Here is a 25,154-nt window from a genome sequence, read left to right on the forward strand (position 1 = left end):
CCCAGAGGGTGGTGAAGCACTGGAACAGGCTCCCCAGGGAGGTGTCACGGCCCCAAGCCTGACAGTGTTCAAGAAGAGACTGGACAACACCCTCAGACACATGGTGTGAACTGTGGGCTTGTCCTGTGCAGGAACAGGAGTTGGACTCAATGATCCTTGTGGGTCCCTTCCAATCCAAGGACATTCTATGAAGCTATGGCCCTGCAAGAAGCAGACCTGAACAGCCATCTGTCCATCCATGTCAGTCCACCCAACAGACCAGATTGTCACGCACTCACCTTCCACAAAAAGCCTTTGAGGGGAGGTACACAAATGCCCCTTGGGTGAATGCACAAATGCTTTCATACACAACAGCCCTCCTGTTTGTCAAAAAATAAACAAACAAACAAAAACCAACCCCCTAAATTTCTAATTTAGGGGACAGAGGCAAGGGCAGCCTCAGCAACCCACATAAATAAAATGTTGGCTCCCTTTGAGGGGAGCCCTGCCAGGGGCTGTTAAGCACAAAGATCACCTCTGCCTTCACAAGTCCTCCAGAACAAACCCCTAGAGGATGGGGAGAACCATGGACAAGTCCCACAGGGTGCTTACAGTGATGCTTCTCCCCACTCACCAGGTACGGGTGGGCACCATGGTGGATGCTGGGCTGCTGGCACCATTGTATCTGACAAGCCCACCACCTTCAAGAAGAGGAGCAGCAAGCTCCCCAGAAGAAATTGAGCCCCCAGTAATGCAATAAGAATTACCATCACTAACCCAAATTCCTGACAAGAATCCATGGTCACCTCTTGGCAGAGGCTGACCGGCAAAAGTCAGACATCAGCGATAGAGCCATTCAGGTCCTGTCGTACCTCCTCCCTTTTCTGCATCCAGATGTGAAAGTCCCATGTATAATACCCAAAGAGAGGTTGCAAGGAATCATGCACAAGAATCGTTACACTTTTTGTGCTCATGCTGGCAGATCTCCTGCTCCTCAAGCAGTGACGAACACTTCTCCATACCCTCTCTTTTACAACCCCCTAAACCTCATTCCTTTGCTAGAAGTTAGAGTGGCGTGTGTCCAAGTATTTCTGTTCTGCTCTACTCAGGGTCTGTTTTCTGAGTCTTTTCTTTAGGAAAAAACAGGGTTAAAACACATTTAAAATTAAAATGAAAACTTGTAATAATAATGATCAGTACTTATCTCACTCTTGCCATCTTCCAAGTGATTTACAAATGTTAACTAATTAATTAATCTTCACATCCTCTCTGACTGAAATTGAGTCACGGCTGAAGTGAATAGGATTATAAAAAGGGTGGTTTTCAGGTGAAGGGCAAAGGGAAACCTATGTTCCTGCCCACTGTTTGCCACCCAGCAAGACAATTTGCAGCAATATTTTCATTCTGCACTGTGCATCTCTCATTCATTTTTTCAGTCATACCAAAGGTCTGAAGTAATTTTATCTGCTACCTCTGCTTCCTTTTTCTTAATGGAGGTCCTTAAAAGCTGTGCCCTTTCCAAAGTAAACAGAATGGAAGACTTTCAGAGCAGTGCAGATACCCCTTGATCAAATACATTTAAACCCAAACTCTTCTGAAATCCACAACACAACCAACCTCAAGAGAGGCAAATAAGAAAATTGGCACCTGGCAAATGCTGCTACCAGGGCGCTGAGCCTCAGAGAGAGGGGCAAGCTGGATGTCGCAACACAAACTCATGGCAGAAGCACTCAGACAGACTCACACTGGCTGTGATTTAGCCATGAGGATATGAGGCTGGGGCTTCAGTGAAGCCTGGGGCTGGTGTGGCAAGCCCCCGCAGAACCCTGTGTTGGTCCGTGCTCTGGTTGCTGTCAGCTGCACACAGGTTTTTATGTTCACAAGATAGATGCCAGCGTGTGTACGGTGTGCAGGTGCTGTTCTGCCTGACCATGTATCCCATACAACTGGTGTGGAGCTCTCCATGCTGGCTGGAGACTGTGTTTACACTGGAGATTCAGGGTGTTTAAAAAGATCCTTTGTATCTAGTACCACAGAGTGGTTAAAGAGAGCAAAGAACAACAATAAAACAAGGGGTAATGATTTTAAACTAAAGGAGGGGGGATTCAGACTAGACATGAGGAAGAAATGTTTTACAATGAGGGTGGTGAAACACTGGCATAGGTTGCCCAGAGGGGTGGTAGATGCCCCATCCCTGGACACATTCAAGACTAGGTTGAACGGGGCTCTGAGCAACCTGATCTAGTTGAAGATGTCCCTGCTCATTGCAGGGGGTTTGACTAGATGAGCTTTGAAGGTCCCTACCAACCCAAACTATTCTATGAGTCTACGAAAGCCCAAGAAATCGCAGAGAAGCCAAGACACTCAGGACAAAGATCTGTTACAGCTCTTCTTCCTTAGGCAGTGGGATTCCTGTGGGGCACAAGTACCCTCATCCATTATTGGTAACTTCAGATCTTCCTGGAGGTGCCACCACTCCAGCCCAGCTTCCACTGGACCTCAGGAGGCTGGTAGGATGTGTGCTTTGGCTGCTCAGCTCCATCCCAAGCCCTTCTCCTCTCTCCTTCATATCACATCCCAATAGCTTTGCCAGCAGCTCCTCTGTAAGGGGCATGAAGGCCCAAACATTTGGCAGGTGCTCCCGTCTTGCCAGGTATCACCTCCCCTGCCAGCAACTCAGTCCCAGTCCCAATCCAAGGGCAACTGTGATGTGCATGGACATTTTGGCTGCTTGCAGACAGCTGCAAATGCAGCAAGCACACTGACTTTCCTCACAGAGACAGATGAAGGTGATGCGATGCAGAGGGAGGAAGGCTCAAGGTAATTTAAGCAAATGCTGAAAGTGTTGTCACAAGCCCTTCCTGCAATTTATGGAAAACAGGACTTGTCAAGTAGACTCCCTATTGCTGCAAATTAGGCAGACCTCTCTAGGTGGGTTGGGACAACCTGTTTTGCTGCCCCCTTATGTGCTCCTGCAGCCAGATGGGCAGCTCTTGTCTGGATGTCACGGCTCTTCTGCTTGGCATCTCCATGCCTATGACTGCAGCTGAAGGGCTGGATGCCTCGAGACACGGAATGGGAAAAGGTGTGGGGCTGCCCTAGCTCTTGGCGACCTCAGCCAGTGACTGCAGTCACCCCAGGACAGCCGGGCACATCCCTGTCCCTGGCACAGCCGGCTGGTGCATCCTGCTCTCTGACCTCACACATGTAAGAGTGGGTTCAGGTGACAGGGGTTTCCCACTGAAAGCTGGTGCAGCATCACAGCATCCAGAACTAGTAAAATAGCAATATTGCACAAAACAGCAATTTTGTTGTGTTTTGAGTATTGAGACAATCTCACACCTTGCTGCCACAGAACACGTGGTTGCACTCCTCTCCCCACTCCCCTAACCAAGGCTTGCTCCCACCTCTGCTGCCTCAGCTCTAGCTCCTGCTTGTCTGCACAGTACCCAGAAGAAAATTCATCCCGGCCAGTGAACTGAAAAAGTCTCCGTGCAGACAACAATCAGGAGTTTCCCTTGTTGGATTAATTTTCCGGTGGTTTGCTCACGCAGAGATACCAAGGCTCAGGGAATCAAATTTTAGCATTGGCACAAGGAAAGAGGCAGAACCGAGCTGGGGTGGGAGTCATGGTGTCAATTTACATTTACATCAGCGTACACCATGGTGGAACCGCAGCGCGACACTCGCATCTGACTGACTCGGCTTCAAGCCAGACTCAAGCACGCATCCTCTGAAGAATCTGATGGTTTTTTTCAAGGCATCTCACAGGATTCTTTTTTTTTTTTTTTTTTTCAACCAGACTCCAACATGACCCAAGAATGGCTTAAGCAGCATCTATTCCACAAAAACTCACCCCAGTGGGCACTGGCTCTGTAACCTTCAACCCTCTGTCAGACAAGTTCCCACATCCCTTTCCATTTTGTCCAGGGTCACTGGGCACATATTATTGAGACAAATACGAATTTTCTCCTCAGTCTTTGCACCTTTCTCTGAGACTATCTGGAAAGTGTCTTTTTGAACATTCCGGATGCAAATCAATCACACAATAAACAATTTAAATAAGATTTATGCCTCATTCCTGCTTTAGAGATTCTCATCCCAGCTCTATTGAGCTACTGTGGCACTGCCCTTTGGAAGAGTATTTTGAGAACATATTCCACCCAGAAATGGGACAGAGGCTCTCAGTATCACAGCTTATTTTGGAACATCCAGAATCAGTGTATGAGACAAAGAGACACCACCACAGGAGCACAACATTGTACAGATATGTCCATATTCCATAGACCTATATTTTTATTGTTTTATATATATTTATAACATATTTATATATTTTTTTAAAAGAATCCCTTCAAAAACTACCCTCCCACCTAGTAAAACAAAGGTTAAGATGGCAGCTGCATCCTGGAGCAAAGTATCCCAGGGGTCTCATAGAGCCAAAATGATTGCTGAGCGCCAGTGCACCCTTTCCAAGCTTCTGTGAAGCCCTGCAGCTGCAAAGGTGACTGACACAGTTTCATGGCTCTTTAAATTGAACTGTCAAAAGACAGAGACAAAGAGAGAAACACATGGCAGTGGTGATGGGGACTTAAGGGGTAGGGAAAACAGCAATGCATACAACTGGAAGCTTAAAGTGTGAAATGCTGTGATGAAGAGGAGGGAGGCGTTGCCTGGGAAGTCAGTAAAAAAGGTAGGGAAGAGAACAAACATGCAGGAGAACTAGTTGGCAAGATGGATCTTGGAAAAGAGCTTAGAAGCATCACACCTGGGACCCTTGTGACCCCTCCATCCCCCAAATCTCTTCCTCTCACCCTCCCAGTTGTGAAGGGAGATCCAACTAGTTTGATTTAGACCAAATCTTCGCACTGCCTCGGAGCCTGTGGGGAGAGGAAAAAAAAATTCAGAGTGGACACTAAGGCTCATCCCTGATTTCCTTTTCTAAATGCACACAGAGAAAAGCAGCTGATGTTCTTCGCAAGAGGAGAACACAAGAAAGACTTACAAACTCTGAGTCAGATCAAGAGCTGCAGAGATTCCCCCTCAAGTTAACAGGAGAAAAGCTCAGCTGGGACTACATCTCTAACCACTCCCTGTCCAGGGAGCAAGACCCTGCAGTCAGCAACCTCACTGCTCTGAAACAGGGCTCCCCTCAGTTCATCTCCTATGAACACACAGGGGCTCTGCTTTTTTACCCCCAATCCTTACCCTTTGGCTTTAGAAGTCTTCTTGCTTGCCTGGCGCTGGTTGGTGCCAGGAGCCGGCTCCCTGAGCTCTGTTAGATGCTGTTCTGGGTCTTGTGATGTGGCTGCTGCAGCAGCTGCTGTTGTCACTTTAATAGTCTTCTTCAGGTTTGCCACCTGCAACAGCAGAAAAGCAAGAACCAAGGAATTTCCCAAGGGTTTTAGTTTGGTTTAGTGTTTTTTTGTCATTGTTGGGGTTCTTTTTTGTTTGGTTGTGTTCTTTTGTTTTTTGTTAATAAAGCATGGCCTGGAGTTAAGAGCTGCAAGCTCAGGTCAAACAAAAGAGCTAACAGCTGTCCAGACCCTTGCACTGCAAAGGCAGAGGAATGTTAAGCTCATTTAGGATTCTTCTTCAGGCACAACCCCCTGGGGGATCAGGCCTAGGGAAATGCTAACACCTTACTCGAGCAAAGACCGTAACAACCACAGAGTATTGGTTCTCCTTATGTCAAAGTGAGGGGCTTGGGCTGCTCCCTCCTCAGCCCACTCACCTCACTCTCTATCTGCTGCTTAAGTGCCAGCTGTTGCTCTTTATGCTGGTTGGCCCGGCTAACCTGCTCTTCGATGCCTGACAAGACAACCTCGCAGCCCTGGCACCTGGAGAGAAGATGTAAAAATGAAGAGGCCAGCATAGAAAGAAACATGAAAGTGACACATTTCAACTCTAGAGACCAAAAAGACCAGAAAGTGACAGCTACACTAGGCAGGAAAGACAAAGGACTGGAGTCCAATGTAATAATGTAGTGACGTTATTACTTAGGAGGGAGACAAATAACAAGGTGGCACTAGGTTAGGGGCTACCGGTTTATACTCAGAAAGCCTGCTGCCAGCAGCCAGGACTGTGCAAAGGTTGCTGCAGTCTCATCACCCCTCCAGCAACAAGCAGGGGGATTTGGAAAACTATTTTTGGAAAATTCCTTTCCAAAGTAGAAAGAAAGGGGATTCAGTATGCCACCTCACAACGCCATCCCCCAGTGACACACAAGGAATCCGGGAAAGCCACCGGCCACTCCTGCAACCTTTTTTGAGTGTTAGTACTGGGGGCTTCCTCCTCACCACTCCTGCAACGTGCGGCTGATGGTGCTCAGCTCCTCCCTCCGGATGTCCCTCCCAATGCTGTAATCCACCTCCAGGCGCTGGTTCCGCTGATCCAAGCTCCCTCGCAGCACATCTGCATACACAGCCTCAATCACAAGGTCCTCCAGTTGTCGGACGTTCTTCAGCTGTAACTGCTCCAGCAGCACTGAGTAAGGGATGCACTGTGGAAACATGACAGTAACTAGCATGAGGCAATCTCAGTGGAGGGAAAACTCAGGGAGAAATACGACCACTACCTTGATCTTGGCAGCCAGAGTGACGACTGACAGGTGCCTTAGTTTGTTCTTCTGAGCCTCTGTCAAGGGAGGGAGGTTTGCTGCTTCAGCTATTGTCAGGGGAAAGAACAGGGTATAAGAATTTATGCCTCATTTTCCATTTCCCAGCCCTGCACAGAGGCATCTACACTATACCCAAAGTATCTGCACATCAATCTCCCAAGCAATGCTACATCTTGCCAAGCCATCCACATTAGTTCTCAGCTCAAAAGACCTCTTCTGAGCAGGCTTTCCTCTCCCTCAGCCTCAAGTTATGCTCTCTAGCTGTCCCATGCCTTATTCATGCAGGCCTGCACATCCCAGTGGATACCCAAGTCTTTCCCTTTGCTGCTCAGAAATGCCTTTGTCAAGATGTTTTTGGAAATTTCCCACATAGACGGCAAACGGGAGCATTAACTATTGCCAGGTACCCCTGTGGTCTTGGCCCGAAATCACAACCTGCGGGGCCGCAGTGACAGAGGCACAGGGGGCAGTTCAGGCGAGGGGCCCCAGCGCCTCAGGACTCTGGCATGTTTTCCACACCGAGGGACCTGCATCACCGGGAAGGGAAAGGGCCCATGAGCCCCCTTACGGCCCGCCACCCGGCCTCACCCAGATAGTCCGCGTAGGTGCCGTAGGCGAAGATTGTCAGGAGGCGGAACACGGGGGAAAACTCGCTGTCGGCCAGCTGCGGGGACACGGGGTCAGGCTCCGCCGCCCCCCGGCCCGGGCCGCGGGCAGGGCCCGGCAGGCCTGCCGCGCAGGGGTGGGCCGCGGGGGCCGGGCCGGTCTCACCTCCCGGACGGCGGGCATGTCCAGCAGCTCCCCGAAGACGTAGATGCCCGGGGCCTCCAGGACCTGGTGGATGAGGCTGGCGAGGGCGGCGCCGCGGGCCGCCTTGGCCAGCAGCAGGAACTGCTCCTGGCTCTGCCCCGTCACCTTCCCCTCGGCCGCCATGGCGCTGCTGCCGCCACCCCGCGGGGCTCGGGCCCCGCCGCGATCGCTCTCACACCGGCCCCGGCCCCGGCCCCGCCGCCGGGCGCCACCCGCCGCACGGCTCAGGCCCCGGCCCGCCCCGCCAGCACTTGTCTACGGCACCGCCGCTGCAGAGCGCCCACTTCCGGGTGCTGACGCTGCCCGACCCCGCAGCCTCGCGCCGGCCTCCGACTGGGAGAGGCAGCGGCACGGCCCGCCTCCGCTGCTTTCCTATTGGTCGGCCACACGGCCGAGCGGCGAAGCGGGCCTACCGCGAAGGCGCCCTCTGCTGGCCGGAAGGGGGGGCGCGTCGCCACCCCGACAGTTGAGCGCCGCCCCGGCGAGCCGCGGCGTTGGCCCCGGGACCCCTGCGGTTCGGGAGGTTCCGCGGGGCCTGGCGTGAGGCCAGGGCGGGCAGACCCTTCTGCCGTGGCACGGCCGGGTTCGCGTTCCTGGACCTCGAGGGGCGGCGGTGGCTGCCAGGCTGGGGCTCGTCCGCGTCCTCCCGGGCTGACGGGCCACCGGCCAGGCCCTGGCCCGGCCGTGCTGGTCACAGCGGCCCTCCGGCCATCATCTCTGTTCTCCACCACTTTTTTCATGGCCTACCCTCCTTGCTGCTAGCTCCTGATCACTGTTCTGCTCTTTGCCACCCTTCTTGTGTCGAAAATCTCGGATGAACTGCCCTGTCATCCAACAGGCTGCAGTGGGCTTAGGTGTCACAGGTGCAGCATGAATATCAGTGTGTTTATAGTTCTTTCAATACATTTTGGTGAATACCTGCCCCTTAGCTGTACAATATTTATGTTAAAATCATAGAATCACAGAATAGTTTGGGTTGGTAGGGACCTTGAAATGTCATCTAGTCCAATCCCCCTGCAATGAGCAGGGACATCTTCAACTAGATCAGGTTGCTCAGTGCCCAGTTCAGCTCGGCTTGGAATGTCTCCAGGGATGGGGCATCTACCACCTCTCTGGGCAACCTGTGCCAGTGTTTCACCACCCTCATTATGAAAAATTTCTTCCTCATGTCTGGTCTGAATCTCCTCTCCTTTAGTTTAAAATCATTATGCTTTGTTCGATCACAACAGGCCCTGCTAAAAAGTCTGTCGCCATCTTTCTCATAGACCTCTACGTATAACCATATAAATATATGCATTTTAAATATATATGCATATTTTTTATATATATATGTGTGTGTATATATATATATATAAATAAAATAACTGATGAAAAAACAGATACACTACTACATGGCACAGTATTTTTCATATTTCAATGATACATTCTGTAAGTACCACACCACAATTAAAAGAGATCCATAGAATACCTTGTATGTGCCTACACATCGCTCTGCTTTCACACCATTAAGATCTCACTATTTTAGGCAGTGTTTTGGGGATATATAAATGTAAAAAATCTTATGTTGCAAGGTACTGTCCTTGTGTATTTAAACTGTGCATTTCTTAAATCCCTGCATACCTCCCCTCCTCTACTGCATCCGTTTTTACCAAAAAAATTGCTTTACTATCTGCTGAATCATTAACCATCGCACTTATAAAGAAATGCATCCCTGCTGCAGGCAGAGTATGGCCATAAAAAGATAGTTTAAACACTCCACAAGGATAGAAATGTTTATGGTATGTTTTAAGTATCTCTTTGTGGGCAAATCAGTAAGTCTAATGCGATCAGGAGGCATCACTGAGGGCACGTTTCCCTTTGCTGGGTGAAAGAGCTATTTTTACAACGGTGGGACTAAAAAGTGAGGGTCATTTTGGAAAAAAACTTCATAGTTTTTCTTGTCTTGTATAAATCATGTGGTAGGTGGAGGTGAGTTGTGAGGGAGACTGGGAGGAGCGCAGGCAGCAAACATGCATTTCGATAAGCAGCATTAAGCTGCTTGGCCAAGAGTTTCCAGCCCGACACCAGCTTCCTCATGGTTGGCTCCTTTGGAAATCAGTGATGATTTTTAATGAAAGCAAAAGAGGCAACAAATTGATGTGAGCCCAATATAGTCTGTGCAGGCAACATGGTTTTAGCATGTCAAAATCTTAGTGCTGTCAGGGCAAGTTTCCACTCTAGCATATGGTTGCCAGCCAGAGAATCAGTCTTCAGCTTGATCAGTTTAGCATGTATTAAATGCAGTTGACTTGTGCTTTGCCAGACTTCTGCAAGCGTAACATCTTGAAACAGGCGTAACATCTTGAAATCTTTATCTGGGTAAAGTCTAAGTTTGTTAAGGTTTCACTTGCCAGTATCAACAATTCTCTTCTCATCATTTGCTTTGACTCTAGTTCTTCTCATGCAGCTGCTGTGGCTGAGTAGTGGAAAAGGCTCCTTTGGGGTTTTGTACTGCTCCAAGCACAATTTTAGAGCTAGAAAATACCACCCATGTCTGCCTTGGGGAGTTAGATCATTGTGTCTCCCAGTGAGAGGCTGTTCCAAGCCCATTTGAACAGCCATACATATTGTTCCTACCCCTTCTCAGGGTCCCTTCCGTCCCTGAGGCTCCTTCAGTGCTCGGTCTCCACACTGAGGCTACTGACAGAAGAAGGGAGCAATGTGGACAGCCATGGTCAGTGTGGAAAACCAGACTTCTAACATTAGTGAATATGCCACTAGAATTAGGTGGAAGTCACTCAAAACTAATTCCAGGCAGAAGGAGGAAAATGGCTCTGAATGCCTGGGCCAGGGAGGCAAAGAGGTGCCCAACAGGGGGACATACCCAGACCCTCAGTTTGTTCTGGCAGAGCACGTTTTCATTTACACACTCTGCCTCCTCCTTAGCTTTGGGATGTCTCAGTCTCATTTGCCTCAAAAATCTGTCACTGAACAAAGAGGCTTCTCTGGTCAGCTTCTGTTGGTACGTCCGTGTGGGCACAGTCACTCATCTTTCATAGAAAAGTGCCCCCAACCCACTGGTTTGGGGCATTGCCAGAAGTTTTCCTGCCCCATGGTCTCCATGAATTAAGTGGTAAGGTAAGGAGCATTTCCTGTACTCTGTTGAGTAAAATATGACCCAGACACATTTTACCCAACAGATACATCTCCAGGACAGGCTGAAGACCATGGTGTCCCAGGGCAATGGGGACAGGCCATCTATCCGTATTGTCAGAGCTAGTGAGGTCTGCGCTGCTCCATACAGCAGGATTAAAAAAGTAGCAGGAGGACTATCTTCTTCCCACTTCGCACTCTCCCTTTCTGTATGTAGGTTTGATTCACCATAACCTTACACCTGCTGTATTCATTTACACCAGCACAGAGTGCATTCAAATGAGCTTAAAATGTAACCTGGCTGATTTGTAGTGTTTTATTACTCTCTTCCCCACCCCCTCACCAGCTCCTTCCATCTCAGTTTTATCTCTCTATTGATCTGTTTCTCTCACACTCTCTGACATGCTTGCTGCCTTTCATTATTAGTCAGATAAAGCCAGGCAGCCTGAGCATCCGAGGTACATGATGCTCTCTCTGTCCTCCTTCTCGACTCCAACCCCTAGGTCCTGTGTCCTGTGTGACCCACATTTTCGTCTGCTCCTTCTTTGTCCTGCGTAGAGCTAAACCAAGGACAGAGACCAGGAAGTCCTTTGAATGAATCAGATCCTGAGCTCTCCAAAGGAGAAGGCCATTGTCTACCTAAAATATGCAAGCTCTTGTGAGAGTGCACGGTGACATCCTCATAATTTAGCAAAGTCTTTGCCTCCTCCCTGTATCAGAGTGCCGGGTGTTGAGATTAAATTCCAGACTCCTGGAGTCGTTAACTCCCATGATTTCACTTTGTTCACAAGGCAAGTGCCTATCTGTATGGTCACAGGGAAACTGTGAAATGTGATTTTCATGTAACCTAAGGAGTTGAAAATAGGAGGCGAAGAGTGCAGATGAAAGCAAGTCTTTACAACATTACATAATTTTAAGATAAATCTTGTGACACGGGGAGGTTCAGCGTTGTTATTTCTGAATGTTTGGGATTTCTAATCCTCACTGTAACCACCCCTAGCATCATCCCTCTCTTCTGATCTTGCTCTGATCTTTCCAGAAAGAAAACACCATTCTCTTCTTGCTGTAGATCCACCTTCTTTCTTATATGCTCACTGTCCCACTTTAAAGCCTGTAGAGCTGTCCTGTCTCATTCTAGGTTGATTCTCTCTTGGCCACTGCAGAATCAAAATAACTTGTCAAAAGGCTAATGATACTTTTTTTCTTAGTCCTTCTCCAAACATAGCTAGGGTCACGTTTTCTGAGATGATGTTTCACAGCTGTGTGTAATAACAGACTCTGAGACAAGAACACCGTAAGGACAAAGGAGGCTGGGGTGAATCGCCTAGATACCAACACGATCCAGAGGCTTTTAACCCTATAACTGGTACTAGGCTAACATGCACAGGGTCATAAAACCTGTACCTAGTTACACCTAAAGGCAGCCCAATATCAGCTGCTTACTAAAAAGAGGGTAAATGCATGGTAACTCTTCATCTGATCTGCTCTCACAGCCCTCAGGATTTTGCAGATCAGGAACTGTCTTCCAGACAGGCCTTGGGTCATGATTCAAAGGCTCCAGAAGAGAGAGGATCTTGTACTTCACTTGGTAGTTCGTTTCTGTGATTAATCACTCTCCAGTGACTGGCTCTTGTTATTCTCTGCCAGAATACCTGGTAGACTTTTCCCCAGGAAAGAAGTGGTACTGCAATCAAGTCACGTCTTATTCTGCTTTTTGATACGTTAAACGGGTTGACCTCTTTAAATAGCTGAGATCTCCAGCCTTCAGATCACCTTATATTCCAAGTTATTTTAAAACTATGGACCATGAAGCAGTGTACAGTTTTCCAGCATGGGACTCACCCAGACACAGAGAAAGGTTTAATCATCTCCTCACTTCTCTTCCTTACTTATGTCTTTGCATGGCCAGGGATCAGTAAAAATCCATTGCTGCAGCCCAGCTTGCTGGGCTTGTGTTGGGTTTTCTGGCTGTTATGATGCCTAAATACTTTTCAGATCACTGCTTTTCAGGACTGGAAGTTGTTCTCACTAGATATGGATATTTTTTCCTGTTCATGGCCACACAATTTGCTCTCAATTATCTTATAAGAAGTTTTATGAGAATGACCACCCTACCGAGAACAGTAGGTCATTCTATGCTGGTCCCATCCTCATTATTTTTAACACTCTAACAATATTTGTGTCCTCAGTAAATTGTTTCAGAATGACCTATATCTGCTCACCAAGCAGTGAATAAAATGGTGAGTCATACCTGACCCTGGTCTTGTTCCTGGGCATCCACGTAAGAAACACTGCCACTCAATGGCAGACTTCCAGGGATGACCCCCTTTGCATTTGCAAGTAGTTAAATGGAATTAACCAGTTCACTTAACCTCCTGCTCTGTTAGCATTGCATAATGCTATTTTTTTCATCAGCACGCTTTGGGATATTAATGCTTCCAGAAGCCTGGATAGATCTAAGGCATCACCTTTTCTGAACAAACCTGTAGTCACATCAAAGACTGACAAGAACAAAACAAGTTTATGCAGCAAGATTAGTTTCCTCCAAATCATGCTGATTGGCATTAACTGGAGAATCTCATATCAGCTCTTTGTTGCTTTGCCTAGAAACTTTCAGGTCTTCTGTTTGCTCTTTACAAATACTGGCACAGCACGGCTCTCTTCCAGTCTTCTGGGATGTCTCTGGTATTCCAGAGCTTATTAACCAGTTGTTCAGTGAGCAAAAGGACCAAGGAAATTGGGTTCTCTACAGATTTCTTTCCTATATGTTCTATGCTTCCCACTACCATGCCTTCAACCAGGGTATCTTGATGACACCCCTTCCACAGGCTGCCATGTCTGCAAGTCCTTTCCTCTTGCTCATCCTCTTTGTTGCTGGGCTCCTGCTCCACTATTCTCTGACACACACAGCTTTCCCAGTATTTTCTGCTTGATTCTTTTGGCCTGCTGTCTGGACTGCTCTGACCAGTGGGGTTTTGCCCAGCAGCATGGCTATGGGCTCTCTTCCAGCATGGTACTGATAGCATCTCTTCTCTGTCAGGCTACTGGTTTTCGTACAACTTATTGGAGCTTATTTACCTTTTACACTCTGGTTCTTTTGTGAAACTCATGGCAACTAACAGACAGACGGACAGACAAACTTCTGCAGATAGCAGGGTGACTACATGGGTCCTTCTGCCCTAAGGAAACAATGTTAAAAACAGCAGCAATGAGCTGCTTGGCCTCAGGACTCTTGGCTGTAAATGATCTGTACGCGATCATTGAAAAGTGTTTCTGCTAGACAGAAATAACAACCTCATATCCTTCCTGGGTATGTCTGGGCAGGGAGGTACTTAGCTGTCCTCACACAACGTACACTGGTCCTGGTCCAAATCCTGGCCAAATACACAGCAGAGATAATTTTTACATTTCCCTCTTCTTTCCATCACCACATCACCCTCACTTTAACACCTTCAGAGTAATGCTTTATACTTAGCACCACTCTTGTATCCCCATTCCACAGCCCAAATGCTCCTCCATCAGCCCACCTGATTCCATAGCCACCCTCAAATTTTCCTGTAATTTCCTGTTAGCTTTCCCTTGAGACCACCCTGTACCTCCAATTGACACACTGCTTGTCTAAGCCTCTGCTCCAAGCCAAACAAGCCATTCCCTTTGTATCACATTAGAGTGATGCAAGAGTGACATCAGCCCTTGCACCCACTGTTCCCATCACCTCAATGGCTTTCCTGACTCCCCCCCACATCTCCCAGGGTTCCCTTGGTCTGTACAACATCCTCCTCCCCGTTCTCTCTCATATCTCTGGCTCATTTTGCTTCCTTCTGTACTTTAGCTCTTCAGGGGGATTTTCAGTGTTTGCGTCATTTGGATTTTCGCCCTTTAACTGACCTTTCCCCGGTTGAAATTTCTCGTCTGTTTTGTGCTTCCCAATTATACTAAACACATTCGTCAGGATTTGAAAAGGTCAGAAAGAGCCCGTGTGGCTGATGTAGCCCCTTCCAGAGCTTTCTACTGTCCGCTACTTCCAGGTGAGATGGCAGGAGGAGAAGCACAGAGGGCAAGAAAAGCTGAATGCTGGCTCATGCTACACTGCTGTGTCCCTGGCCACATTGTACAGTTGGTCACTTGGGCTGAGTGTGCGAGGGCTCGCTGAGCGAGCTTTGCACAGATCGTTTGTACACGGCCTGGGAGGGCTAGAGATGAAAAGAGTGGAGAATGTGACAGAAGCCTGGATAATCTCTAACACAAAGCCCTGTGTATGTGAGAGGGACAAAAGCCGAGGGGCTGAGCCGTGTTCATGCCTGTTGACACACAATGGTGCCATGTCTCACACAAACCCAGACCGTGACATCTTCCCTGGCAGTGCCGTCCTCTCACACTATGACCTCCTAGTGACCATAAGCCTTTACACAACCACATCCCTGTGCTGATACATCCAAACACACACCGGCATTACTCCCAAACATGTAAAAAACCTGTTGGCTCTCCCAAACACACTTACAAAAACATGCGCGGGGCTCAAACGTCCCGACACAGGAAAGCTCATATCAGCCTGGTTCGTTATTGTGGGAGTTCATAGGAGGCCTGACGAAGGCCGATGGACTCAGCCCCCTCAAGGTGTCTGTCTGAGGGTGGCATCACCTGTTCCGGGCATCCTACCATGCTCAGGTTTGATACTGTGTGTCCATTTGTCATCTGTGTCCATGCCTGATGCAGCTGCAGGTTGCTTTACAGCACAGTGCTGTCTCTACTATTTCTTTCTGCATTGTTTTTTTGGTGTTTATTTTATTTTTTTTTCCCCCAGGGTCAGCCACAGTCTTCCCTCATTGCTTTATGATGAAAAGTTTTATGGTTTCTGAAGATTTGAGGAAATTCAGACCCCAGAGTGGAAACTGTCTTTCTATTGTTGACATTCTTCTGTTCTCCATTTGTTGTTCAGCTGCTTTCTTCTAATTTGGACTGTGCTTTCTGTTTGGTACTTGATGGTGGAGGGAGATCTTCCCTGCAAAACACCCAGCCTCACAAAGGCACATCAGCTTCTTTCTTTCATTTCACTGTCACATCCCTACAATTTCGAGACGCATCCCATTGATCCCTGGCAGAAACGAACTTGAGGACACGTTCAGACGACGAGGGTGATCCTTCAACCGGGAAACCCACCTTGGACGGATCCTCTATCGCTCCCACAGCACCAGTCTGTGTCACCCGGCCCACGCGTGGGCGTCTCGGCTCTGCCCCTGAGGCTCGACCGGACCTCGCCGCCCGCCCAGGCTGCGTCCTGCCTGTCGCCCCCCGGTACCGTGGCGCACAGGGGGGCCCGGGGGCCCGAAGCCCGGGGATGATGGATGCGGAGATGAAGGGACGGGGGGCGGGACCGTCGCGGCAGCGAGGAGCGGCCGGGGGATGGCATCTCCCCGAGGGGACTGCTGCGGGGCGGAGAGGAGGGGGGAGGCGGCGGCGGAGGTGAGCCCGGGGGGGCGGCCCGGGGAGGGGGATCCCAGGGGGCCTCCGCCCCCAAGGACGGACCCGTCTGGGGGTGGCATTCGCCGGAGCGAGCTGGAGCGACGGGTCCCTTGGAGACACCTCTCTCCATGGCAACCTAATCGCTTCCTGTGAAGATCCCGAAATAACCGACGAGACGGGGGAGCGGAGCGGAGCGGAGCCGAGCGGAGCGGAGCGGGCAGCGGCGGCGGGGAGGCGGCGGGCGGCGGGGGGCAGGTCCGGCGGGCGGCGGGCGCGGGGCTGCGGGAGCGCAGCGCGGGCGGGCCGGGAGCGGGAGGAGCCTTCGCACCCGGCCGCCGGGGCAGGGGGTTCCCGGAGCGGGGGGACGCGGTGCCCCCGCCCGGCCGCTGCCCCCGCCCGGCTCTCCCATCACGGCCCTCGGGCTGCAGCGGGGGCGACGGTGCCGGACGCGCCCGTGCCAGCAGCCATGGGGTTAACGGGAGGCAGGGAGCGAGAGAGACAGAGACTGAGGGAGAGAAAGAGGGGCTGGACCAGTCCCCGGCAGCTGTTTATTTCAAGGCATCTCTCGCTCCCTCTCCCTCAGCCAGGGCTCAGCCTCATCAAACCTTCCTTCTCCTCCTCCTCTCCTTCCTTCGTCCTGGCCATGAGAGGCACCGGCAGCAGCAGCTGTGCTCCCTCAGGCTCCTGCTCCGCCGCCCCGGCTGCGCCCCACTTGTCTCCCCGCAAGGTAAGTTCATCCTCTCAACCCGGGCTTGGGGGACCGGGTGGGGATGGAGCTGCAGGGACGAGGTGCAGGGAGGGATGCCTGCCCGTCTCCAAGTGATCTCTCCCCGTCTCCTTCCCTGTGTCCTTTCTACCTCTTTTTCTTTCCCCTCTCCCCATCTAGGTGCTCTGTCTCCTTCTAGTCGTCTCCTTCCCACCTCCTTCTTCTCTTTCAGTCTGGGGCAGGGGCTGCCCGAGGGTCTGGGAGGGAGGGGGCACAGCCCAGGCATCGCTGTCTCTTGCCCTCCGGCTCTGGGCTCCATCACAGACCTGTTGTGCTGGAGCACTGGAGCCTGCACTGAGCAAGGCGACTTCAGCCAAATTGGCGCAGCTGGAGAAAGGAAACGGAGGGGTTAGTCCCTCCTCCTGCCTGGCCAAGGGTGCAGCATGCAAGAGAGAGCAATTCAGATGTAGAGACTCAGCACCTGGAGCACTTAGATGCCCGGGAACAGTAGGAAACTGGGAGCCAGAAGATTGGCAGACTCATGACATGTATTGCAGGCAGGCACTAGATGGCAGGGGACCGGCATCCTAGAGCGCTGCTTGGAATGGGGCCACGCTCACAGTTCCCAAATGCAGGGAGACTTACGCTTAGAGGATCATTGATGGGCTTCACACACCCATTCCCTAGCTAGCTATATGTCCAAATGCACCATCACCCTTGCAGCCCTGGATTCTGCCCCAGCCTAGGATTTCCATACCCAGCCCATAAGTGCTGGCCCTGGAACCCTGGCACAAGAATTCCCACCAGCAGTCCCTGAACGCTGCAGGACCCGCACTGACACAGGGCGAGCAGCGTCAGCCCCTCCACAGTCCTGCTGGATCCTTCTGGGCGCTGCCACCAACCCTCATAGCCTCAGACATCAAGTAGAGCAGCTTGATATGAGCTACTGCATTCAGACTGCCAGCCCCCAAATTCAGCCTGATCTGCGAGCTGTTGTTGCACCTGGCCCCACATACGGTGGGAACTCCTTCCCCAGATGTGCTTGGTATCTCCTACCCCAGGGTACCCACATTTGGATTATCACTCCCAGCTGCTGAAACTCGTCTGAGTGCAGCAGAATTGCCACCCTGGAGCAGCTACTCTGAGATTCCTCCCTTTCCCCATCCCCACCCAGCCGAATATAGCAGCATGTAAATATAACCCCTTTTCACCAGCATCGGGGTTCATTCTTCCTGCTACCAAACTGAGAATGACTGCATCTCTGCCTCTTGGACCATGAACTCTGGGATGTGTATGACCATCAAGAAAAATATTGGCATGGGGTGCCTGGGACACCAGGCAGTGTGTGTGTGGGTCTCACTGCCAGTGCCTAAACTCGCTCTGCTCAACGCTTGGAGATAGCTGCTAGGTTCCACAGTCCCACATCATAGTCTCAATATATTGGAAGCTGTCACCGTAGCCCTTCATGTTAGCTGGGAGCTAAAAAATGACAGCCAACCTAGCGTTCGTTCTCTGTGAGGAGGGCTGGGTCCTCTTCAGGTTTGTTTTGATTTTTTATCACTATTTCGAGTGCGATCGTTGCTGTGGGGGAGCTGGGCGAAGAAAGGATTTGCATGAAGTCCTCAGTGCTGCGGGGTTGCTAATGGCGAGCGTTATTTCAGCTGGCAATAAGTTTCATAATCTTGGCCCAGCTCTTGTGAATGCTCTGTTCATCAGGGTCATGGGCCTCTTTCCCCTTCTTCCATCCCTTCCCCCTCTCCCCAAACTGGTTGGCAATTTCATTGTTCCAGCAGAATATATCCGTCACGTGAGGTCATCGCTGCATAAGGAGTGGTGATTGATTGCTTAGGTCACTGGGGCCTGTCCCATGCTGGGCTTTGAATGCTGGCTTAGAGACCTTGAACTGGACTCTGTGCACAAAGGCGAGGTGATCTGGGGTGCAGAGGGGCACGGTGATGCATTCCCGTCATCTTGAGTTGCCGAGCAAACAGACTGCTGCATTCTGAACTAGCTCGAGAGCTCTGAAAGCAGATGGCTTCATTCCTAGAGGCACAGTATCACAGCAGTCAAGCTCGAGATGTTACAAAAATACAGATAGATCATCATCTGCCAGCCGGGCCAGACAGAATCGGGTGCAACTCTTTTCCCATCCCCGGATGGAAGGAGACTCTACCCACTTCTCACTGGCATGGCTTCATCCAATTGCTTTTCAAACGGAGCTGATCTCAGGTAGGAATTGAGAAAGCTGTGACATCCTCAGATTTTAGGGCCAGAGGGACCATTTTGATCATTGAGTCTGACCTACAGCAGAGCACAGGCCAGAGAATTTCACCAATTTCATTTCCTGCTTCAAGCCCATAACTTATGATTGAACTGTAGCATCTCTTTTAGAAATTCAGCCATGTGAAGGCTCCAGGCAGTAGGGAATACACCACCTGCCTCAGTGAATTGTGCTTGTGTTTGACCCTCTTTATTAATAGTATTGTTCCTCATTTGAATTTGTCAAACTTCAGCATTTTGTAACAGAAGGTTACAGATTGCACTTGATGTGAGGGAGCTACAGCGCAGGTATTGCCTGCCCACGGCTGGCACCTCGGCTCTTTTATTCCTGTCACAGCTGTTATATTTGGATAGGATTTATCTTTGGGACCATGGCATACAAGAGTACCAAACACAGAGAAGGAGTTATTGGCAGTGAATCCTAGGGCTTCCCTGGGGCACAGTAGCATCTGAACTCTGGAGCTTAGGGTGTCACATTCAGGGTTTAAGCTGTACTCCCTGCTCAGAGCAGGAGTGCAGCAGTCTTTGCTCCTAGCCATTAGTTAGGATGTAAATTCCCAGCTCCCTTGGTGAACTGGGATACATGCTTTGGGGCATGGCTACTGAGATCTGCTCTCTCATGTCCCAGCAGGGTCCATGACTTACAAAGAGGGAGGAAGCGCAGCTGGGTCCCTGACACAGAGGAACAGCAGCGGGATTTGTGCATCCATCCTGCAAATGCAATGAGAGTAGCTCCTAATAGATTAGCCCTGGGGCATCTCTGGTCTGGACCAGTATTGTGGTCCATATGCAGTAGCAAAGAGCAGTGTAATTCTTATTCACAGCTTTCAAGCACCAGGATTCACAAAAACTGAGCTCAATGAAGTGCCCTGGGGAAATAGCTTTGTCATTCACACTTTGTCATCTGTGCATCACAGGACTGGAACACTGCTATGAAGGCTCTGTACCTAGAGTGAAAATACACTGGTCCATCTTTGGACCCTGGGAGTAGCCCTTTCTGTTTTTATCACAATTAGACCTGGGAAACATATCTGAAAGCAAGAGCCATGCCATATTGTACTGGTACAGAAATCCAAAGTCTGCTCTGGCACACAGAGGCCTCTTGAACGGTGTAAGGTGTGTGCATACTGATATTTATATATCCAGGTAGTAAGAGAATTGTCACCACCTTCTCTTCTTTGAAAAATCTACCAGTTTCTTCAGCATCTGCATCGGGAGCTGCATACAGAACTGAATGAAGGGCATTTGTTACACTTGCCCTCCAACGCAGCAGGGTCTATGCCCAGGTCACAATCTCTACTGCTGGTGACTAACTGCAGAGTGCCCCAGACATGCTTTGTCTGCTGCTTTGTCAATAAGCCACGGGGACATCCGTGCTCTGTTTTGAACATGAGCGCTCCATGGACAGTGGAGTCCAGCCCTCACTGCGTGGAATTCACACCTGAATCCTTCCTTTGTTCTCACAGCACTCATGCTATGGGAGACACCTCTGTGCTTCTCCTAGCTCCTCCACAACCATGCCTGGGTGTGCTAGTGCAGGACACATTCTGTCTCATCCGTTACAGGATTAGCAAATCAGAATGTGTTGACTGAGATGGACTGACATCGCCTCATTTCTGCACTCACCTAGAGCTGCCTTTGGAATAGGAGCACCAGGAGCCACCTGCTCTTCACTATTAGCAGCAGGACCTATGCACAGCAGCATCTCATGTCTGAAGCTTGCACCTGACATCTGGGCTGTCACTTCCACAGCACTGTGTGTACATGAGGAAGCCAGTGCTGGCACTCACGCTTTCCCCTCAGCTACAGCCATTACCTGCTCTGTAGGGCTGAAATTCAGACTACTGGATGTGAAGCCAGGGTTTGGCTCTGTAGGGTTTCTTATGCCCAGGCTGTAGATCCTGGGAATCCATGGTCTGTGGTGCTGTTGCTGGAGCTCACAATCTCGCTGGGAAGCACAATGAGGTCTCCATTACAAGGCATCCCAACAAGTGTGAGGACCACAGTGAACTGTGTGATCCAGCACACTGTTCATCTGCATCCAGACACATTTCTGCCTGTAGAGCCACCTATGCTGGAAGGAGTGCTAGTGGTTACACATGCACCTCAAAAGTACCACGCTCCCCCATGAGACCAGTACCTGAAGATCTCTACTCCAAGAGTGGCACTGTCCAGATCCACATCTACTGCTGCCTGATGTAAAACAGCCCCTGAAGGTCAGAGCTGTAACTGAGAATGCTGTGCTACAAACAAAGCAGGCTCTTCACCCCAGGGAACTACTGTCCTGTGGTGAGTCGCAGGCATGGCCCCAGGCCCTCCAGGCCACCTCAAAACCACTCAGGAGGTTTGTGTGCCCTCTAGCCCAGGGACACACACAAGGAGGTCCTTGATGCTTGGAATTCCCTCCCTTTCTAAAGTCCAAAAGAAATTCTGTCACGGATTTGTGTTGCCAGACGTGCTTTTCCATGGCATCGTGATCATAATCCAGATGGCCAAGATCTCGCCAGCCGCTGGCTTCGGAAGAAACTTGCACCGTTCTGCTGCCTCTCTGCAGAGCTGCATTTTAATACTGAGTCCCCTCCAAGGCTTAGAAGTTCAGGAGCAAAGTACAAAGAAATGCTGAGAATAGTTGCTCTTTCCTCCACTTCTTCATCTCAGGATCCCTCCAGAGACTGATCTTGCCCCAGAGGGAAGGGCAGGGCACATTAGCCGACAATTCATTTTTTTTTCTGTGAACTTTGTTTAAATATTTAACAGAAGGAAACTAAAAATATCCCCAGTTAATGCAGCAGGAGCTAGACAGCTACTCACTCTTGGGTGCCCTTCTTCCCAGTCCCTCTGCTCAGGTGTACATCGGGGGGTGTGAGTCCCCTTACCACAGCAAGCAATGGGTTCTTTCCTCAGCAAGAGGAGGCCTCCCATTCAAGAGGGGGTGCACTTTTCATTCAGGGCATGGGCTGAGCAGGAGGAGATGACAGTAACCCATTAGGAGCCGGGAGGTGCAAGACATCTGGCTCAGGGCTGGAGGTGTGCGGTTGGCCTCTGCATTGACTCCCTTGGCCAAGCATCCCTGTTTCTCCATCCCGACAGCCACAGAAGGGCATAACCGTGGGCTGTTGGCATTCATGCTTTCCTCTTCAGGATGGAGGAATGAGCTCAATATCTTGAATGATTTTTGTGTGTGTATGTGTGTGTGCATGCATGCGGTCTCTGCTGCAGAGTGGATCCTGGGTCAGGCACAGAACAACTGCCAGGGAAGGGCCGGTGCTGTGCTATGCCTAGCCAAGGGAAGGGGCAGGCAGCATGAAGGGCAGCTGTGCTACCGCCTGATGAACTGGTGCCAGAGGGTGTCGTGCGGCCAGTGCATAAATCTCGATGGGGGGACCAGCCCTTTCTCTGTTACCACTGCTGCCTAGTGCTGCTCAGCCAAAGGAGGTGGGAGAACAGAGGAGAAAGGGAGGGATGGGACAGCACGGAGGACACTTGGACAAGGAGTGCTGGAAGGTAATTCCGTGTTAGCTAACAGGAAAGTAAATACTAAATATTTCATAAGCATATTTTTGCTCTTAAATTCTTTAGTAAGGCTGGACTTTTCTCGCTGATTCACTCTCTCTTTCTCAGTCTTCTTAGTTTATCACTCTCGTGCTTCCTCTCTCGCTCCTTCATTCTGGCACACAATGAAGAGGCTCTTTTTTAATAAATGGATTACACACTCTACTACTATAAATAAACACAGGAATTAAGATTCAAACTTGTTCCAACGATAAGCAAATAAAGATGCTGAATCCCCCTCTTGGCCCTCAGACAGAAGAATCCCCAGGGAACCTGCACATGTACCTCTGCACCTGTGCTCCAGAGATTACCCCTTTTCTTTTGTGTGCAAATGCTAACGCATGTGTTTCTGTGCAGCGCTCTGGTCTGGGGGATGATGCACTTCTGTGCAGGAGGGCATGCAGGCATGGGGGAACACAAGAGCCGGAGTGGGTGCATGTGTGGGTGCACCGGTGCCCCATTGCCCTGCCTCTGGTGAGAAAGTGGTCGCCTCTGGGTGAGGGGACACTGACACCTCTCCCTTTTGGTTTCCAGTGAAGAAGATGAGACAGGATCCTCGCTAAGCAAAGATACTGTTGCATCTGAGATGGAGCACAGTGCCTGGTAGGTTCACAGCTTCCCGCATTTGGCGGCAAGGAGGGAAGAGAACGGGAGCATGGGTGACAGGCTGCTCCCAGCTGCTCTGGGCTTTGCCTTTTGACAGGGCAGACATTTCAGATATGGCTCTTTTCTTCCTCCACCCCACCCCACAGCAGGATGCCTCCACTCCTCTCCTGCATCCACTCCCTGCAGTTTTGGCATCTCCTCCTCCTGGTTTCATCCATCCCTCCTCCTGGCGTCTGGTCTCTTCGCCTTCGGGGTCCAGCAGCCCCTCGGCCTCTTTGTTCCCGTCGGAGCCCCTCAGCCCCACGACCCATTTGCATCTGGGACAGGACCTCGCTGCCAGAGAGGGATTCTCGCTTTGCCCTGCCACGCCAGCGCTCCCTACCTGCCCGGGGAGGAGAGCTGCGTCATGTTGTGCGGCTGAGGCGCCAGGCGGTGGGGGCTCGCCCCGCCACCCCCTCCGGATTTGAGGATGGCATGCCCTCCTCCCAGTACCCTTGGGCCATTGTCTGGGGCCCCACGGTGTCAGATGAGGATGGAGGGGACACCAACTCAGCCAACCCAGGCTTTCCACCGCTGGGATACACCTTTGTCTCGCCACACGGGATGGCGACAGCGCAGCCCAACTCCCACTCGCTCCTGCACAACGCGGGGCTCAACCTGCGTGAGACCCCAGCCACCCTGCAGCCCTTCTTGTTTGGGCCCCGGGGAGAAGGTAAATCTGCTCTTTGCTTCTTTCTCCCCCCTCTGCCTCCCCCTGGCCCCCCTATCCCTTCAGGAGCAGCTCCTTCTGCAGACTTCATGAGAGCCTCTCCTTGCACTGCTGCCCCCACTAGGTACTGGTGGGGGTGGCCATCACACCCCCCTGTCACCCTCTGTCTCGCAGGTGTGGACCCCCAGCTATATGTCACCATCACTATCTCCATCATTATTGTCCTGGTTGCCACTGGGATCATATTCAAGTTCTGGTGAGTGGGGTTTTGGCCAACGGAGGCTGTCACCATGCCGGTATCTTCAGGTGGGTGGGCAGGAGGACGGTGGGCTTGGGAGCCATTTGTCCCAAGAGTGCAGACCTGGTGCTGCAAGCCCCTGTGAGCTTTGGCACATAGATAGGCTGGACTCCAACTCTGAGCATAGCGGGGTCCCACAAACTTCTCTGTCACAGAGGGCTGGGGCTTATCTGAGGGGTCACTCTTTACCTCACCCCTTGTCTCTCTCCAAAGCTGGGACCGAAATCAGAAGCGCCGGCGTCACTCGGGGCAGCAGAGTGGTGGGAGGCAGCAGGAGAGCCAGCAGCACCTCACAGACCTCTCCCCCGCCACTGTCAGCATCCTGGGACCCTACAGTGACTCCCTGGCCCCCACACCCGAGGCAGAGGAGTCCAGGAAGGGCCAGGAGGGTGTGGATAAACTGGGCGGCCATGGGAAGAGCACGGCATTCCAGCTCAACCGGTGAGTGGCCAGTGAGCTGGGATGGGTGGCAGGCGGTGGGGGAAGGGGGACAGGCAGGGCAAAGGTGTCATGGGGCAGCATAAATGCCTGTTGCTAATTAATTTCCAATTCCCTTTTCCCCCCAGAATCCCACTGGTGAACCTGTGACGCTCACTGGGAGAAGCAGAGCTGGCTCCCCCCACCCTCCTGTCACAGCTGGCGAGTGCAGACTCCTGCCACCTCTGCTACCCCAGGAAAAAAACAACCTCCTTGTGCCACGGCCCGCCACCACCATTATTAACCAACTCCACCAGGACATGCCTGGGCAAATGGACAAGCTGGGCCTCCTTAGCCTCCTGCTGGGGGAAGGTTGAGGACCACCCCTGGCCCACGCAGGATGGAGTGATGAGAGAGCAGGATGGTGGGAGGGAAGACAGCTGGTGGTGGTGGGAAATCTTGATGTCCCCAGCCCCTCTCCTAGCACACACGCAGAGACACACACACAGTCGGATCTCCGTGACTCTCTCACTAGTGCATGCCTGACATTGGGGGTAGGCAAGGTGAAGAGGCATACCCCTGTCCC

The 25,154-nt window shown here is 51.0% G+C and overlaps 2 protein-coding genes across 2 annotated transcripts; one reads left to right on the top strand and one right to left on the bottom strand.

Annotated features, from left to right (window-relative positions):
* Window positions 1-4,257: 4,257 nt before the first annotated feature.
* Window positions 4,258-7,743, bottom strand: COPS7A (COP9 signalosome subunit 7A). The gene is made up of 7 exons (XM_080363265.1): window positions 7,367-7,743; window positions 7,184-7,259; window positions 6,554-6,642; window positions 6,276-6,478; window positions 5,711-5,816; window positions 5,185-5,336; window positions 4,258-4,856 (listed from the first exon to the last, which is right to left on the bottom strand). Exons 1-7 carry the CDS (start codon window positions 7,526-7,528, stop codon window positions 4,817-4,819), a joined length of 828 nt encoding a protein of 275 aa, XP_080219391.1. The 5' UTR covers window positions 7,529-7,743; the 3' UTR covers window positions 4,258-4,816.
* Window positions 7,744-15,940: 8,197 nt separating this feature from the next.
* PIANP (PILR alpha associated neural protein) lies at window positions 15,941-24,739 on the top strand (the record flags this gene model as incomplete). The annotated part of the gene is made up of 8 exons (XM_080348759.1): window positions 15,941-16,000; window positions 16,584-16,727; window positions 19,187-19,254; window positions 23,073-23,141; window positions 23,291-23,856; window positions 24,028-24,109; window positions 24,365-24,592; window positions 24,718-24,739. 8 exons carry the CDS (start codon window positions 15,941-15,943, stop codon window positions 24,737-24,739), a joined length of 1,239 nt encoding a protein of 412 aa, XP_080204885.1.
* Between the last annotated feature and the right edge of the window lie 415 nt (window positions 24,740-25,154).

Source organism: Nesoenas mayeri, assembly GCF_963082525.1.
Source record: "Nesoenas mayeri genome assembly, chromosome: 1".
Taxonomy (NCBI): Eukaryota; Metazoa; Chordata; class Aves; order Columbiformes; family Columbidae; genus Nesoenas; species Nesoenas mayeri.

Coding starts and splice junctions, on each gene's coding strand:
- COPS7A (XM_080363265.1), bottom strand. CDS start 7,528: ATGGCGGCCGAGGGGAAGGTGACGGGGCAGAGCCAGGAGCAGTTCCTG. Junction 5,817..6,275: donor AGCCGCACGTTGCAGGAGTG/GTGAGGAGGAAG, acceptor TCTTCTCTCCAG/GTGCCAGGGCTGCGAGGTTG. Junction 5,337..5,710: donor AGCAGCAGATAGAGAGTGAG/GTGAGTGGGCTG, acceptor CTGCTGTTGCAG/GTGGCAAACCTGAAGAAGAC.